The sequence below is a fragment of the Harpia harpyja genome, chromosome 7 (genome assembly GCF_026419915.1).
Source record: "Harpia harpyja isolate bHarHar1 chromosome 7, bHarHar1 primary haplotype, whole genome shotgun sequence".
NCBI lineage: Eukaryota > Metazoa > Chordata > Aves > Accipitriformes > Accipitridae > Harpia > Harpia harpyja.
Window position 1 is genome coordinate 2251604 of NC_068946.1, and position 18473 is coordinate 2270076.

At 38.1% G+C, this 18473-nt stretch overlaps 1 protein-coding gene across 2 annotated transcripts in view; it reads right to left on the reverse strand.

Annotated features, from left to right (window-relative positions):
- The window catches only part of PLCH2 (phospholipase C eta 2), a 55029-nt gene that overhangs the window by 14644 nt on the left and 21912 nt on the right, over positions 1–18473 (reverse strand). For both annotated transcript variants that reach the window (XM_052792428.1, XM_052792427.1), the window contains exons 7-20: positions 17215–17418; positions 15997–16117; positions 13878–14049; positions 13516–13623; positions 10869–11027; positions 8971–9063; positions 8402–8502; positions 7344–7441; positions 6333–6515; positions 5773–5880; positions 5467–5591; positions 1841–1925; positions 1185–1331; positions 94–173 (exon numbers count right to left, since the gene is read on the reverse strand). In XM_052792428.1, coding sequence (XP_052648388.1) covers positions 94–173; positions 1185–1331; positions 1841–1925; positions 5467–5591; positions 5773–5880; positions 6333–6515; positions 7344–7441; positions 8402–8502; positions 8971–9063; positions 10869–11027; positions 13516–13623; positions 13878–14049; positions 15997–16117; positions 17215–17418 — 1784 coding nt within the window. The remainder of the gene's footprint in view (positions 1–93; positions 174–1184; positions 1332–1840; positions 1926–5466; positions 5592–5772; positions 5881–6332; positions 6516–7343; positions 7442–8401; positions 8503–8970; positions 9064–10868; positions 11028–13515; positions 13624–13877; positions 14050–15996; positions 16118–17214; positions 17419–18473) is intronic.

The following is an 18473-nucleotide window of genomic DNA, read 5'->3' on the forward strand; positions in this document are numbered from 1 at the left end:
ACCTTCACCCACTGGGCTTCCCTAGTGCGATACAAAATCCCGTCAGTTCATTTACATATGCAAGCTGTACTATATTACACTGAAGGCACTCACCTTACCACAGATGTCATTAACAGCCACATGAACAAAGATGGATGCCTCTTCTACACCTTCCAGGTACACGTGTCGGTAACCTGAAACAGAGTGAACAAAGCTGACAAGCAGTTGAAACAGATGATAGGAAGAGACTTTCCCTTTGTAAACAGCAGAAGGAATTAACCATTTTTTCCCAGCTCCTCCCTGCAATAAGCATCCAGGCTTGTGACTTTCCTTTTGTAAACAGCAGAAGAAATTAACCATTTTTTTCCCAGCTCCTCCCTGCAATAAGCATCCAGGCTTGTGCATCGCCTAGCCACACTCAGTTATCTAAGAGTGACACCACTTACAAACTTAACTGCCATTTCTTCTTGTCCCTTTTATTTTATAAAAAAAGCCATGTCCTGTTTTTTCCAGTGTCCATTATTGCTGCTGTCAATTTGTGACTTAAAGTTGATTACATTCTCCCTTGGGGACTTACAGTCCATTATTCATGCCGCAAACATTTCAGCTAAGTTCATTTTATTGAGACTGGATGTTTGTTTTCAATCTTAAACACAAACTTTTTTCTTTACTTTGAAAGAAAGAAGAATATACACAGAAGAAGCTTTAATGTGAAAGAAGACTGAATTGAAAACAGAAATAGGAAACTGACAGAAAATGCACTTAACCTGGATCCCATAATTAGAATAGGTAACTATCTGTTCTATATTAAACTACTACTGACAGTAATATGACCAATCAAAACTCTAGTGTCTTTCAAAAACTGGTATGAAGAAAATGGAGGAAAAAGCAGTATGAGATAACAGGAGTAAAGAGTCTGTATGGTAGTCTTCCAAGCCCACAATATTTAGCTATCCTGCTTAACAATCCTACCCTTTTTTAAAAATCTAGTCCCATAGAGTTAATTGATTTAGTCTTCATCATCATATAAGTCAGTTGTGGACCAAGGTAGAGAACTCAGGGTCCAAACTCCCAGTGTCTTGTTCTAACTAGAAATTTCTGCAGCAGACACATGCACACACATTAATCCAGCATTCGCAGCTTCAGTTATCACAGAAAAAGAAGTCCTAGCCAACTGATTTGGGATTTCACCGTTTCTGTCTTACCTGGCATCATACTGCTGAAAGCTATTGTTCTCTGTCCAATAAAATCACGACCAATTGGATCATGATCCCACACAAGAAACCGAATCAGTGCGATCTCTGGCATGTGTAGTGTGAACACCAACGTTTCCTCCCACATTGGGTTAAAACCTTGGAATGAAGGAATCAGCTTTTAGATATTTTGTTCACAAGATGCAAGAAGAAAGAAGACTGCCTACATAAGGAACGCCTAAACTGCAATGTCATTCTCATATTTGTAATAGTTCGATCACTGTTCTTGGAAAACCCAGTACTCTCACTCACTTCAGGTAGAGACACAATAACACAAGAATTTGCAAGAAACAGAGTTGGATCTTACTTAAATTTGGTGCTGCTTTCAGCAGGTGTTTGGACGACCTGACTTTCTTTTGACCAGAGCAAGTTCAAAATACCCTTCTCTCATACAACGAGAAGTCAGAGAAATTACTTGTTTTACACCAAAACCTCCACAACGTTATACCAACTCAGTCGAACAACTCAAGATCCAAGTCTGAATAACATTAAGAATGCTTAAATCAATTTTTCAGTGCTTTGCCACTATAGAGACCATCTTTATGAACAAAACTTGCCTGAAAGAGGATATTTCAGCCATAAACACCCTAAAACCCACATAATCTTACCATTATCATCAACTACTCTAGTTTGTTCTTTGAAGCAATCAACAGGTAAGCCTATAACTTCTACTTCAACAAATGGATCTATGATCTGGAAAACAGAAAGTAACAAATATTGAAAGAGTGACAAGGATTAAATTCAAGCACATAGCTTTTACAGTGTGAGTATTGTACATTATTGTCTTAATTATTGGTCCTGAGCCTTTCTGTAATGGATTATTATGCTGATGAGAGATCTCTGGCTAAATCATCTAAAAGCATAATTTAGAATAATCATGTTGTATGCGTTTGTGATCATTTCTCTCTTCTATTCTATTTCTGTGTTCTCAAATGAACTTTAAACACTGGTCTGCATATGAATGTTTTCTAACGTAGTAAATATTTGAGAAAAAGCTTTAAAATACATTCAAAACAGACATTATGATAAACATGTTCTAAAGCAGCAACATTAAAAAAATCCCAACAAGAATCAAGAGTCATCTGTTAAAAATCTCAGTGTCATGGCACAATGGACAAGGCAATGGTCAAACCAAATGGGAGGTCGAGTTCTACCTCTGGCCGATTTTCAAACACCTCCTATTACTACCTTCCATTTCTGGAAGAAACTCTGCTTAGAATGTAAGCTTGAAAAACCAGAGCATGTCTTGTAGAAGGTTGCTGTAATTACCTAAGACTAGAAAGCCTTTGACTCTGTGGAGACCTCTTTTAATTAAATGTGAACCTCAACTGAATTATAAGTTCCCTGAAGGCAACAGTGGGAAGGACATTCTGGGGATCACAAAGGAGGACTATCCTGGCACTAGGTCTTTACATTCACATCGTACTAGGCAGCCACAGAGACATTCCTGTAATTAGCCTGAACCTCTACAGTTTTTACTTGTGTTCTCTGAAAGGATGACAAGTTTTGACAGAGTTGAGTCTCAGAGTGACACCTCTGTCCCTATTCACAAGGAGCAGGAAAAGGCAGGTAGCTTTAAAAGATTAATCTGTGTTCCAGCCTGTGATGTGGCTCATAAAAAAAACTACGCTGGACCCATTCAATTATATGTCATTTGAAACAGCAACCTGATACCCAAATCTACCATCCATCTCCCAGTAAGTAAAAGTAACACTGAAGACAAGAGTACATATAACCAACTATTAGATTTTTTGAAAGCTTGTTACTGATTTCAGATACCAAGAATGTAAACAGCCAATGCAATCTCAGCAAGAATGAAGAATCTTTTTGATGCTTAGGAGAACACAGATGTTCCTTGTGCCCATGTCCTTATAGAATACTCTACCACTAAAGAAAAATCAGATGTGTTGTATCTGCTTTTTGTTACTTTTCGAAAGACACCTCATTCTCAGTAGGAAAGACTACACAATGTATTTGTCAAACATCTTATCTCGTTTGCCTAGCTCTATTCTATAAAATCTTTTTCGTAACATAGAGTGGTCAGCACAATAAAGGTCTGATTTTTCTCTGGTATAATTATATGCAAAGGAAACATAAAGTGAAACATGGAATTTTAAACACCACCTAACTCACTGTAGCTTTCAACAGGGCTTTTATTTCTGAGTGGGCTTATATAGTGTAGATACCTGACTTAGCTCAGACACTGACAGCAATCAAATCAGGGAGCACAGGAAATTGGGTAGGATGAGCCAGGCTACAGGTGCTTGTCTGAAAGTTAAACTAACCCTTGCTCAGGGTGTCCTGGTTTCAGCTGGGATAGAGTTAACTGTCTTCCTAGTAGCTGGTACAGTGCTATGTTTTGAGTTCAGTATGCGAAGAATGTTGATAACACTGATGTCTTCAGTTGTTGCTCAGTAGTGTTTAGACTAATGTCAAGGATTTTTCAGCTTCTCATGCCCAGCCAGCGAGAAAGCTGGAGGGGCACAAGAAGTTGGCACAGGACACAGCCAGGGCACCTGACCCAAACTGGCCAACGGGGTATTCCATACCATGGGACGTCCCATCTAGTATAGGAACAGGGAAGGGGGGGCAGGGATTTTCGCCACTCGGGACTGGCTGGGTGTCGGTCGGTGGGTGGTGAGCAATTGCACTGTGCATCATTTGTACATTCCAATCCTTTTATTATTACTGTTGTCATTTTATTAGTGTTATCATTATCATTATTAGCTGCTTCTTTTCTGTTCTATTAAACCGTTCTTATCTCAACCCACAGGTTTTGCTTCTTTTCCCGATTTTCTCCCCCATCCCACTGGGTGGGGGGGGAGTGAGTGAGCGGCTGCATGGTGTTTAGTTGCTGGCTGGGGTTAAACCACGACACAGGGTTAAACTAACTGCAAGTTTCGTAGCTGGACAGACTGGGTGCAGATTGTTTCTTAAGATTATTTAGGCATTTTATCTTAACAGTGTTAATTTTCCTATATATTGTTGGCCCCTGACACGGGGAGTAAGTTTGTATGTTTTGCAGGCACTTCTAGAGTAATCACTTCAAACGTGACTGTTAACAGTTGTAGGGAACTGGCTTCATGGGCTCAGGTAGTTTTCTTCCAAGATTATGTTCTGCATGAGCTAATTCCCCTACTGTTCAGGATAAAATGAAATTCCAACAGATTATTCTTCATATTCTGAAATATGAGTGCAATCTGAATTAGGACAAATTCCATGTTGTGGCATATTAATAAGAGTGGAAATAAAGAAAGAAATGGAAATGGAAATAAATTAATTAAAACACAGGTAGGTTCACTAAACCCTCAGTATGATTCTACTGTGTTTGTTTTTTAGGGAAGTTTACCTGGTTTGATGAAGTTACCTAGAGAGTTCTGTGGAGAAAGGGTATTTAGAAGCTGATTGCAACATTCATATAAAATTCAAGCATGTAAGAACTCATTTGAGAGGTTTGATTCTAATTGCAAAAGGCTAAAAGGAAATTTTAACTCTGACAAAACTTCATCCTAGTATTCATTAAAGACTAATATTTAATAAAGTCATGTGGATGACGTTGTGACACCAACAAACAGCACAAGAAATGAAGAACGCCTCTTTAAAAAGTTGCCAAGAGGTTGCAGATCTGGCTCCTTTTAGTCTGATACTTCATTAAGTGAAGTTGCCAGGGGTTTTATAAAACAAATAAGGGAGCAATTAAAAAAGAAAAAAAAAAATTAAAAAAAGAATAGATCACACAACAGAAGCCAAAATGAAGGACAGAAAGAAAACATGTAATAATACTGTGCTAAATGGAGGACTGGGAGCAGATTCATGCAAGCAGAGGGAAGGACTCCCAGGTAACTGCTTGCCTTGCATGACAAGCTCAGCAGTTTTCTACATTTATTTTTTTTGAGAGACAGACTGACTTGGCACTATTTGCAAGGGTGTTTTGGAGGAAGGAGGACGTTTGGAGTACTATGGTGAGTAGAAACTTATCATGATGAGCTTGTTGGCCCTTTTTTGCTTCTCCTGGAGGCACTGTGTTGACAATTGGAGGAAAACCAGCAGCCCATTCCTGTGATGCAGAAATGAAGAAAACCACCTAAAGATCTAGAATGCTAGTGAGCTAATTTATTCATGTGCTATGACTCCTGACAGATAACTGCAGGAAATTAAATCCTCATCCTTAGCCCAGCCAATATGGAAATAAACCTTCTCCAACACACAAGAACAATCACCGATTGTCCCATACCTCTCCTCTGTCTCCCAACATGGAATCACGTGGTTTTGGGAGTTGTTGACCACTGATAATTCTCAGAACCAGCTGTTTCTTCAATTGACCAGGCAGTGGGTCTTCAGAATTTGGATTAAAGACACCTGTAAGAATGAGAAGTCACATAATGTGAAAGAAGTGCAATTTTGGTGATCTAGTTATAGATACCTTCTGTCTCATTTGCTTCGAGCATCAGAAATGCATTCTTAAACAAACTATAATAAGGATCCACACCCACTCTTCTCACGCAATAAGTGATCCACTTATTTTGCTCGTTTTTCTTACCTTGACACATGCAGTTTGGTTTGAGGACATAGCCACAATTCCCATTGGCACTAAATTTGGCCCGGTTCAGTTGCAGCATTCTTCCCTCTGACTGGTAGTTTAGTGCAACTATTTAAAAAACAAGAAGGTGATATTACTTACTGAGTACGTTAACAACATTCTTGTTTGTAGAACCAAGTTAAAGGAAGGACACCTAAATACATTTTCACATTTTACTTCTTGGATGCAAAAACTCAAATGTTTTATGAAAAAGAATTCACCTACATAACATACATCACAGCTTCAGGGAGAGAAGCTCTCCAAAAGAGTCTGAACTCTGAAGTCCCCTTGCATTTGAGAAGTTCATTTATTTCCATTTATCAGACAACTACTTGGATGCAAGACACATGTTTGAGGTAATCTATCTCGGTAACAACATAGAGAGGAATAAGGAGGACTCAGTTGTCAGTAAAGTTGGATGAGCAGAGAACTCGGAGTATTTTAAGAGGTGATTCCAGTGTTCCTATTAAAACATCCCTCCTAAAACAAAACAAAAATAAACAAGTTTTCTTTCTGCTCACCAAGTTGGCATCCAGCATTCCAGAATGGCTGGGGATTGTAGTTGCTAGAGTCTACACGATAAGAAGATGGGTAGATGCGGGACAACTGATGCTGGTTGAAACGTAGATACTGTGCTGGCTTTTGCTGCAGTATCTGGTGGGCTTTTGTTTCACTGAAAGATGAAACCTGCCAGCTGGAAGAGACTAAATAGAAGAGAGGAGGAGATTAGAGGTAATCTCCTTATTTATTTAATTATTATCTAGATAAAGCATTCAAAACTACATGGTACTAGTTCCTTATAACTATCAAGCATCATCTGAATACATCCCACTCAGAGGGAACTATGCTATTTTTACATTACAGCAAAATCATTGTGCTTAATGGAGGAGTTATGGTTGGGAAAATGAAGCTGAATATAAGGAATGACCTGAATCTTCATTAAGAAGTTTTAAAAAAAAGTCTCTAAGATTTTTCTTAATTTGCTCAAGGCAAGTATGTTTTCTGGCAAGCAATTCTCTCTTTTTGACACTTTTAACTAAAACTTGATTCCTGTCAAAATAAGATACAGAAAACTTAGAAAGAGGACTGAAATATTCTAGAAATTTAATGCCCGATGTTTCATCAGATCTGACCTAAGAATCTAGACTTCAAGCTTGAAATGCTCTTCAGACCATTCTCCCCAAGAGCATAACTAAGTCTTCTGTTATTTCCCAGGATTTAAGTGTTGTGTGGCAGCTTTTATACAAGCTAGCAAAGACTACATGTGTACTACTTACTACCTGTAGTAACTTTTTCTCCTTTATGGAAGCTGTCACACAACTCTAGACTCACTTTGTGGATTCTGAATAGCAAGTGGTCAGCTACTTCAAAATAGTATAGCTTTATTGTGTGCAGCTCTTCTGTTAAAATCTTTTCAGGGTCAGGGAGAAACAAACAAAAAACCGGCTGTCAATAAGAAGATATGTAAGAACATAAACCTTTCAATTTCTTTGTATAGCAATTATTTTCAGCAGACTTTTAGTTCAACCTACTTTCAGTTTCAACGTCATGGATGCCAACGGACTTTGTGTATTTCACCAGGTCAGAGAGCGCCCTGGACAGCTTCATTGTTTTCTTCTGTCGGTTTATTCTAGAAAGAAAAAACAAATTAATTTCCCATTAATCAAGGGGTAAATTTTATCTTTCATACTTAAAAATAAATCAGGGTGAAGAAACATAAGAAGGTTTTCTTCTACCAGGGAGGTACTTAATAGTTTTATACCACATAGTGCTTCGCTGTCAAAGCACAGCAGTTGTGGAACCAATGGCACGAAAGTACATGGAACAAGTAAGTCCTGTTCTTTCTTGTTAATGGCAGACATAATTATTCACCTACTAAGATCTGGTGGGGAGGACTCTAAATTGCTTTGACCAAAGGTGGAACATCTATTCACATATATATTTACTTCTCAAGTCAAGTGCTAAGAAAAAAAATTTTTTAAATCCCAAAGAAATAGTAAGAAAGTAATGCTCTGATCCTCCTTATTTGCTTCAGGTTATCACTAACAGCATATCTACTAAACTCCCCCCAAAAGCTCCAAAGTATCCTAGAGAACTGCTTGATCTGATTTCTTACTTTTGAAGCCTGAAGTTTAAGCAACCATCCTGCAAAGGATCTTTGATGTCAGGATTTTTGAAGAGGCAATTTCAAAACAAAAATCAAAATCATCACCTGAATTGTGATGCAACTTCATTTGGCAAATTATAAAGCAATAAAGAAAATCAGCTGGGGACCTGATAAACTGCAAATCCACCTTAATGGATTCACTAGGCCACCAGTCAAACGGCCTATATTTCAGCTGGATGAGATGGTAAGAGGTCAAAACACATACAAGGTCTGCTGTACTTTGCTAATTAGTTTGAATGGCACCAAGAGATCATTCTAATGATCTTGTGGCAAACATCGGATCTACCCTTATACCAGATCCCTGTCACATGCCTGCAGCCTTCAACAAATTGACTTCTAGACCTGAAGCATACCTATTTAGTGGGTACATTTATGTAGGTATCTTTTTCAGAAACAAAATTGCCAAATCACTTGTTAACAAACCTGCTGTAATGTACAGAGCTCCTGGCTAAATTTCCTTGAGAATCCGAATCATCTTCACCCTCTTCCAGACTTGCTGCCTTTTTCCATTTGCTTCCTTTTTTCTGTGCCACAAGGAAATAAAACCATAATATCATAACAGTCTGATCAACATTTGAGCAGCTGGATACAATTCTGCTTTGTTATGGCTATGAGTATATTACTTACAGAAAATAGGAAACGACAGCTTTTGTAATACTCAGTATTGCAGAACAATATGCATGCATGTGGGGAAGACTCAGCCCAAGGTCAGAGCCTTTTTATAAAGGAATCAGATCCTCAGATAAAAGGTGCAAATTAATTTTTAAGCTTTTCAGATTAGATCTTGGATACTTTTAGTCCTTGATGTAAATTGAAACTGTTATGCACCATTATAACCAGTTATCCAGCCTACCCATTCAGTGAACAGTCTGATAGCAAGCCTCTGCCAGACAATGCAATTATGATATTCGTCTCTACCACTGTGTGCAAAGAAAAAAAACCTATCCAAGAGTACAATATGTAGTGTAGACCTAATCTACCGAGTGACTCACCTTGCGTTTAGAAAAACTGCCCATCAATGACCGGCTGTGCCTTTTATTGGTACTGAAGTCTTCCCCAGATTCCACATCATCCTCAAGTTTATTCTAAAGCAACCAAAGAGAAAGAATAACGTAGCAGACCAAATAGAGTGCTACAGACAGCATATTTGAACATCATCAGAAATAGTTTGGGAAGCAATCCTCCCTAAAGTGTCAACAGAACTGGAGCAGACCAATGCAGGCTTTTTTTTTTTTTTTAAAACACAGACTGAGTAAAAGACCTTTTATCCCAGCAATAACTGCCATCATTTTTGTCCATGGGAACTTTCAGAGCAGACAGAAATCTCACAAATATGTAACCCCAATTTTATTTTCATCTAGGCAAAGTTTGAATGCCCCCATACCACAAAACATTCATTGACACCAGACTGGTTTATAGCTTAATATTTGAAGAGCATAGTTTAACTCGACTTATTTCTGCCAACTACACAGTTTTCCTAGGATACTCCTAGTATCCAAGGCCAAGAAGCCTTGGCCTTGTAGTGCATCTTACAAGAATAACTGTCTGATACACCATGCAAATCATTAGGCTTAAAAGTACATACAAAACTTATGCCATAGGAAGTTTTGGGAAGCTGATATTTAGTTCTCATCTAGTTTTAATCCCTAGTTAGTACACTTGCTTATTATTGGAAGATCTCCAATGTTTTTCATTTGCATGCAACAATCTTCCTAAGCTTTTTGTGGCTTATTACAAATTCTAAAATGACAATGCCTCAAGTTCATTAAGTGTCGTCTGTGGGCTGAGTACATTTTTATAAATAAGCATTAGTATAAAATTAAAATACAAATGTAAATGCATAGAACATAGAGAACCAATGCAAAAAAGCCCAACTTTCATATGCACTTTTTATAATGGAAAATAAAATTCTTTCTGTTGAAAAGTAATTTCATTTTGTATATTTCATGCTCCAATTGCTGTGTGAGCAAGAAAAAAAGCTTTGCGTATCTGACAGTGATGTTCACCTGGCATCATCATTAACTGAATGAATTCAGCTGTGAATCTGAAGTCAATAATATATGATTTATTCAGTAAGCTAATAAAACACAACAAATGGAAATGCTGAACTTCTCTTTGTCTGAAATCACTGAGAAAGACATTGGACTTTAGAGAAAGAGGTGGTTAGCATTTCAGTTTATATTTTGAAAGACTGCCACTTTTCATTATTCATCTGCAATAACTGACTATCCCTCTGCATCAAGTGTGAATCATAAAACCAGCTAAAATTAAAATCTTATTATCAGCAAATTAAAAAGAAGCTTCCACTAAATGGACATAAATGTGAAAAGTATTCTTCCTTTTAATACAGCTTTTATATAAGCAACATGAGATATTAACAAGGTGTCATGACAAAATATTACAGAAAATATTACAGAAGAAAGGAACATGTTTTCTTATATATTGAATTAGCCAATTAAGTGTTCGTCAGGGCAGAATGGAAAACAGCTTCAAAATCCCAGTTCCACCTAAGTCTGACTGGGGATGTGAACCTGGCTTTACCACATCCCAGGGGAATATTTTGGCTATCTGGTTATTCTTGAGTTGTATTATCCTAGTTAACCTAGACAGGAGACAGGAATCTTTTCATTGTGTGACTCACACTTATCTTGTTTTAAGGGAAGTGCTGAGCATTCTTCAGTTTCATTAGTACGATGATGGCTGCAGATACCTGAGGTAAACTGAGCTATCTTAACTGGGGAGTCTCAAAACAGAATTAAAAGCCCAACTTTAGACATCCACCTTTGAAAGAACAAGCATTACCGTTATGAAATAATAGTACTATATAGCTACAGAGACAAACAAAACAATCAGGTCTAGGGGCAAGTGAAGTACGATAAAACATGTTCACCTTCTTACTATCTGATTTTAGACCAGCCTTTCCTGATGATGGTAGAGTGGTAACTGTAAAATTGTTTGGATCTTCGCAGTCACGGATTTTGGATTCTTTTATCAGTGAATCAAGTTTTTTCTTTGCTATATTCTCCACTCTTTTCCGATTAGTAGATGCCTACAAACAAAACAGAATCATTAAACTAGGTAGTGATGAAAAAAGTCTTATTAATTCCAGCCAGGATTAATGCAAACTAAAATGTTGCATGCAAGAAAAAAAGTAAAAAAAAAAAAAAAAAAAAAGTTATTCATTCGCATAATGTGAAGCAGTTACCTGCAGCTCAGTATCAAACAATGTAAGGTATGGAAGCATATGAAACCCTGAAGTAGATGTTAGATCTAAAGTATAAACAGATTGTCTGAAGTGATGAGAGAGTAAAACTCATTAAAACAGTTCTAATTAAACCAAGACTGACCATTGGCAGAGCTATTCAGATGTGATGTCTGTTACAAGCCAAGGATGTGCTAACATAGAAATAGTTATTACTGAGATGACTCCCCATACTGGACTGGATTAACATATGCTATGTTTTGCAGCACCAATTTAGTAAAAAATCTGATCTATTCCACTGTGCTGTCCAATAAGCCATTCTTCACAGAAATTTAATAGTAATGGATACATGTCAAAACTGAGTATACGGTATCTCTCTCACACATCAGGGTTGATGGACAGTGTTCATATGCTATGTCAAGGTTGACTCTGCAGCTACAATAGATGCAAGCTTCTACTGGATGGAATGGGAGAAGATTTAGAATCTTGATTTCAGCAGTTCAAGGGCAAAATGTAAGAGAACTCCGTCTGTGAGGAAGTGGAGGGAAAAAAAATAGAAATCCGGAGTTTTCTTTTTCATCCATGAGGCACAAACTCACAATCCCAGGTCTTTTAAGAGGTGACAGATTGTGTTTTCTCAGTAGGCCTTAAGAATTCCCAGATAAATTTGTCATGAAACAAGCTATGATTTTCTGAGCTCTTCAAAATTTGGCTTGGAAAGCAAGCCAGCTGTAGCAAATCTCAGATTTAAAGCATCACTAAACCTCACAGCAAAGTGAACTGTTAGTAACAAAGACAATGAGGTCAGCAAAGTAATGCCTACTGAGCTTTTAGTGAGAATAATACACCCAACCGCAACATGTTACTAGCTAGTTTTATTATGAAAGATGACACTTACTGGCATTAGTTTCTCCATCCATTCAATGGAAGAAAAATAAACATTCTTTGACATCTCTTTATAAATAGTCTATCTGTGGGCTAAGTTGAAAAGAATCATGGCAAAAGTAATTTCTAGCAATGAGAGACCTGCTAACATTTCTGCTTGTTCAAGCATCGGGATTAGGATCCTCTCGAAACAAGCCATCTTTAAGTCTAGAAATTATCTGGAGAACTTGCAAAATCAGGATCTTAAGTACAACAGTGGCCCTAGTTTCAGCAGGCTTGTCAAATCACCTGCCTTGTTGCCTTTGGATATTGCCTGAGATACAGACAAAAGAACTAGAAAACATAGGAAAACAAGCTGAGTGAACTTTGTTGATCACAGTGAAGTTTCAAAGTCAAGAAACATCCAATTCTCATTTCATTCAGTTTGCGCAGTTCTGGTTTCCCTGTACAGTCAGCTACGTGGGTAGCCCCCAAATGGGTTGTAAAAGCTTTTGGTTTGGCTTTCAACTCATTTTCTCACTGTTCAAAAGGCTCATGCCTTGATACCAGGCCTGACCTTACATAGGTGGAAAGCCTGCTGAACTGAACTGTACCACACCACTGCCTGTACAATACCTTCCACTTTGAAAAGCTGCATCATGTAACAAGAAGGTGTCAAACCCCAAGAAGTATTAAAACATCACAGATCTCAGCTTTAGAATATTGAAAAGCGATACGCTAAAACATAATAACTTTAAAAAACAAACAAATTATTTTTCCCCTTTGGTAGACTTATTCATAAAGAAGTTTCTCTTTTAGTTTTAGATTAAAAGGATCAAATTCATAATATAAAATGAGGAAATATCCTGAGGGAGAGAGGACTGAAAATCTCTCCGAGGCAATCTGGGTTATGTTATTAGATGGTTTTGGTGTGTATTTTATATTGTTTCTGTAAGATGCAATGTCACTCGCCAGAAGATCAAAGTGACAAAAAAAATTAAGTTTTAAAAAGGATGGAGAAATAAGGGATTTTCAGATTGAAGCAAGCAGAGATTAAAATATTCTCCCTTTTTAACACCTTCTTACAGTAAAAATCAACTAAACCCACCATTCAGCAAACCAAAGGGATGCTGTGTAACAATGACCACAATTTGACATAAGTAGAACTTTTTTCTTTTTTTTGTATTTGAGGGGAAGAAGACTATGATGCAATAAAGAATCATGAGCTATTACTATTTAAAATATTAAAAGACACGAAAATTCCAAACTTGAAACTTAACCACTAGAACTGATGCTGTCTAGTATGCACTTCTGTCAAATCTGTCCCCATGAAGGTTTAGAACCTAAAAGACTTGTGAGGAATCCCAAGGATTAGACCACATCCACGTTCCAGAGAACTCATACAAGGTTTCTTCTCACTGGGGTGGGAAAACTTAACGTATGTTTACATCCAAATTGTCACTTAACTTACATCTCCATTCATTAGTTTACAGTCATCATCAATCTCATCAGCACTGTCCTCATCAGAAACTTCACCTTCCTCTGCATCATCACTGATGTTGGCTGGCAGTTTCTTCCCCTAGAAGATAGAAAGATTACGCAGGCAGGTTAGCACGCAGCTCTTGCTATCACACATATAAAAAAAAAGTAAAATTATTCAAAGCGTGCAGCCAGGTTCTTGCTGATTGAGAAGACATTTGTTCAGAACCTTAAGTACCAGGTTCTTAAAGACTGCTTTTTGTAAAATGATTTAAGTTAGGGTATAAGTGATAATCAGGCACAAATCATAATCATCACCAAAAAAGGGATGGAACAAACGAAGCAGGTTTTTACCTTAACCAGTATCTTTCCTTTAAGACTTGCTGGGGAAGGGAGCTTGGTAGAATCACCATTGTGCACAGAAGACAGATCCAGTTTGTCTCCCAGAATTTCTATAAGATACTGAGCCATCTTCTTCTGCTGAATGACACTGCAATGGTTCTCAATTGACAAGATAACAGGGTACCTGGCAGAGACATAAGCAAGTATCATCAACTGCAAATTTAGTTTTTATAGCATTAAGAGGATAACAGTTATTACTGTCTGAGCCATTCCTGTAACAGACATCACCACCAATGAAATCCACAGTGGTTCGATAAATCAGTGTGGGCACAGGACTGATACTCCACTACTCACTCCAAACTGAATGGTCGATTTTTTGACAGCCACAGGATAATTAAACTTCTGCAATCTGATTTGATGCATTTTTTTCCAGAGCACACTTTTTGCCTTCCTACACTACCCAGTCCTGAACTTCACTTACTATCAAAGAGATTCTAGCAAGCCATTCATAAGGAAAAATTAAGTAGTCACTGCCTTCAACTCTCCTCTCCAATTGGTGCTTCAGATCTTTTGTACTCACACAGATAAAAGTAAATAAAGGTTCCAAGAACTGAAAAAATCCCCAATGGGGCTTTGTCTTTACCTTCCCACTTCCAACAACCAAGCGATAAACCTGTTGTGTTAGTTCTTCCATGAAAACTTTTCTAGCTAGCAACAGAGCAGTGTCATACAAACAAGCCTGCAGACAAAGCCTCTTCTACAAAGACAGTAAGCATTATTTCTAGATTTAGCTTTATTGTTGTCATATATTGTTGATTCTCCACGCTGAGGCCAAGAAACAACAATGCCTCATTTTTTGAAAGGCATCATCAAGATAAGATTTGTGAAACATCGATTCCAGTGTGGTTGGTGCCATATAAAATCACACTGAAGATGGATTTCTGTTTAGAGATGATGCATTTTTAGGATGAGCACAAAAGCCAGCACACAGTGCAGTTTTATAGGAGTGAATTATGAGGGATTCATCTGGCCCTCATTAGCTCCTCATCAGGTAAAAGGAGGCTTTCAGCCAGACAATGCCTGCAGGACAAAACTTTCCCAACTGATGACTATAGTTAGATTCCTAGCTTTGCCTGAAGCTAGTTCCTTAGCTGAATTTGCAGCCTACCAACAGCTAAGCCTCCAGCCTGTCCTGGGAAAAAAAACCACCTGCAAGTCTGAAATATGTTTTGTTCAGTACCAAACTCTGACTGAGCACCAATATCTATCAAGAAAAAAACCCACCACAAGTAAGTTGTAGCACAGTACCACTTAGCCTTTCTGTAAAGCTTTTAAGAACTGCAACAATTTCAGAAGCATTGCCATATATCCTGCTGGCCAGCTTTCCTTTGATTTATTTACCATGTCTTCAGGGAAACTCAAAAAAATTCAGGCTCACAATTAGTTTACCTGAGCTGAAATTTCAGGGCAAGGTTAGCTCTATTAATGAAGACAGATGGACTGCTTAGGAGAAGCTACTGGAAAATTTTTACAGAGATAAATTAATTTGTCTTAAAAAAAAAAAAAAAAAAAAGAAAAAGATAGGTTGACACACACATTTTGACTCTCAGGAGGAGGACAGTACCGCCAAGGTATATGAAACTTCCCATTGTATAATTCTCTGATTTCCTGAGCAACATACAGGTAGGGAAAATAACCTATTTCTCTTGAACAGTCTGCTTTCTCCACAGTTGGGCTACTGTCTCTTTGTATTCCTTTGCTGCCTGACTTGCTTCCTATCCCTGGAGTAACCAAGCGTAACCTTGACATCACTGGAGTACACATCCAGAGAGATATGTGGTTAAACCGTCAGCCTTTCGCTAAAAACATTCACTGTCAAAACATGTTAATCCTTTGGTCTTCTACAAACGGGATAAAGACAGTCCCACAACTATGTACAGACTGCCCCTACTCAGTCAGTTTTGCCTTGTTATTTCTTTCTGAAGGCTTTCTCCCCACACAAAACAACTCAGAATTCTGTCTGGCATATGCAGGAACAGGTTAGATTTTCACTAACTGCCTTTACAAGGATGCCAGGGAACACTCCAGCTTATAGCCCTGAGACTCAAAAGTTGGCAGACTGTATACATACTCATTCTTGACAAAGGCATATTTGTTGATAGTTTCAATCACATCTTTGAAGAGAATTTTGGAAGTCAAAGTGTATCCATGGTGGACAATTGGTTCACCGTCCGGCCCATCCCAGCAGTCAACTGTAGAATAGAAACAATGACACCCATCAGACAAGTAACATCTGGGGCCACCACCTGTGGAAGACTATGAGACCCTGCAATTCCCTTCAGCATCCCAGGCAGGCATGTACCCAACAAAGCAGGGTATAGGTTCGTTCCCACCCTTCATCTGTATCTCCCTCCTCACTGTGCTCAACGTCCTTTCTCTAAAGAAACTTCCTGGCCTCGACATTCTACTGTGTACAGATGACTGTTCCCATTGTTTGAGAAAGCCCCAAGCAAAAAAGATCTCCTTTTAACAAGTGCTGAGGATTATTATGGCAGGAAGAGAGATGACATAGCATAGCATTACTTTCATTATACTACTGCTGAACCTGAAAAGGAAAGCAGAGAATCTTAGCCAAGCTTCTCACACCACAAGCAAAGCCAAGACCTAGTCATCTCTAGCCCTCCTTGGATTTTGCCTAACCTTATACTTGTTTACAATCATATTTCCATGAAATGTTTTACTCCTCTGAAGTATCCATTGGCATATCCACAATCTAACCTGAGCAAACCATGATATTGGCCTTCTCAAAAACTGTGAAAACACTTTGATGGTCAGGATATTAAAGGTGATTACAAAACGGGTACTCTCAGAAAGGCACTACAAACATCAGAAGAGATTTCACATAAAGGCTTCCTGGTCACTGCAGAGACTGTCAACATTTCACATAATAGAACCCTACTTCCCTTATCAGAAATATTGGCTTTCCTGTCACGTGTAGCAGGAAATCTGCCATATTTTCGAGTTTGCTTGTCACGCACTCGGCTAGAAAGTACATACGCCAATACATTCTATTGAAAGTTACTATTCTCTCTACAAAAATATTTTTACAATTTTTTTCCCTCAGTACCAATGACACTACTCTTCAAATGTCTGCCTTATTTCCATGCTCAAGAAAATTTGTCCATTATACTGCAACATTATTTTGTTGTTCTTTATGAAGGAAAGACACCATTTTACTAGGCTTTTTCCTCTGCCCAATTACCATGTCCTCTGCAGAAGTCATCAGTCTTCCTTTACAGAGGAGAAACAAAACTACAGAGCCTACTGATGATTCCCTTTTGATCTTTACCTTCTACGCAACGACAGCCAGATTGTAGCACCCACGCATACATGTCCACCCTAGACTGGGACATCAGTTGATCTCCCATGAGGTAGGTATTATGTGAAGAGGTAATGAAATAGTGACTCAAAGGAAAACTCATGTCCTGATTCACTTGGTAGTGTTCTGGGTTGAATATGTCCCCTGATGGACTCCGCATGTAATTGGTGAAACCTGTAAACAAACAATACTATAAATAATACAGTTTTGTCCTTTTTGTTGCTGTAGCCTTCCTAAAACCAGCCTAAAAATGCATCCCTACATTCACCAACACATTCATGAACATTTAAGATAAATACCACCACCACCACATTCCAACTGTCACGATGACCAATTGCGATTATTGCTTTCAATAAATTTATAGTTGCTTTGTACATTTCCCTGCTCTGCCTTTCCTAAAAAAATATGTCTATTTAATCCAAACCTGACATTTTAGGCTTATAATTTTTGTCAAAAGACTCTGCTGGGACAGTAAGTTGCATGGCATACAAAAGCCTCCAGGGATCTGTGGTCATATCCTGGCATTGCTCCTCAGTGAAATGAGTTGAAAGATATATGGTATTGTACTGCGTAGAGGCAGTTTCTAGTGGCCCAACACAGTGTAAAGGAAGGGAGATACTCTCCTCTCCTCTATTTCTCCTGAAAATACCAGAAGAATGTCAACACACATTGGCTTGTACAAGCAACAGTCTCTCATTTTGATATGACACTGCATGCACAAACATGCATGTGGCTGGGAGAGATCTGCAGTATTGTATTACTGTCACTTTATGAGACTGAAGTTCACTCCAGACTGAACACTGAAAGATCATTTATCTGTAGTACTTTCAGCGATGCTACTAGAACTTATTTTCTGAATTAGTGGGATGCTTGCAAATCATGCAAACATCACCTGGACAATTTCTGTATTGCAATCACTCTTGTTCAGAAGCAAAGTTTTAGCAAGTTACGTTTTTTATCTTTGTATGAAATGGCTGCTCTCAGATCACCAGTATACATTTGTGCACATATACACAGACTCTTTCACAAGACAGACTAACATTAAAAACTGTAACTTTCATGTCAAGCCTCCCCAAAATTCTTTTTGTTCACCACTAATGAAAGACTAAGATTTCCATTCACATCCTGACTTTAACAGCTGCTGACAGCAATGATGCCTTTATTCAAAAGGTCTCTGCTTCAAGACTTCTAATTCTCCTGATATTTCACTCATTATTCCGTAAATAAAA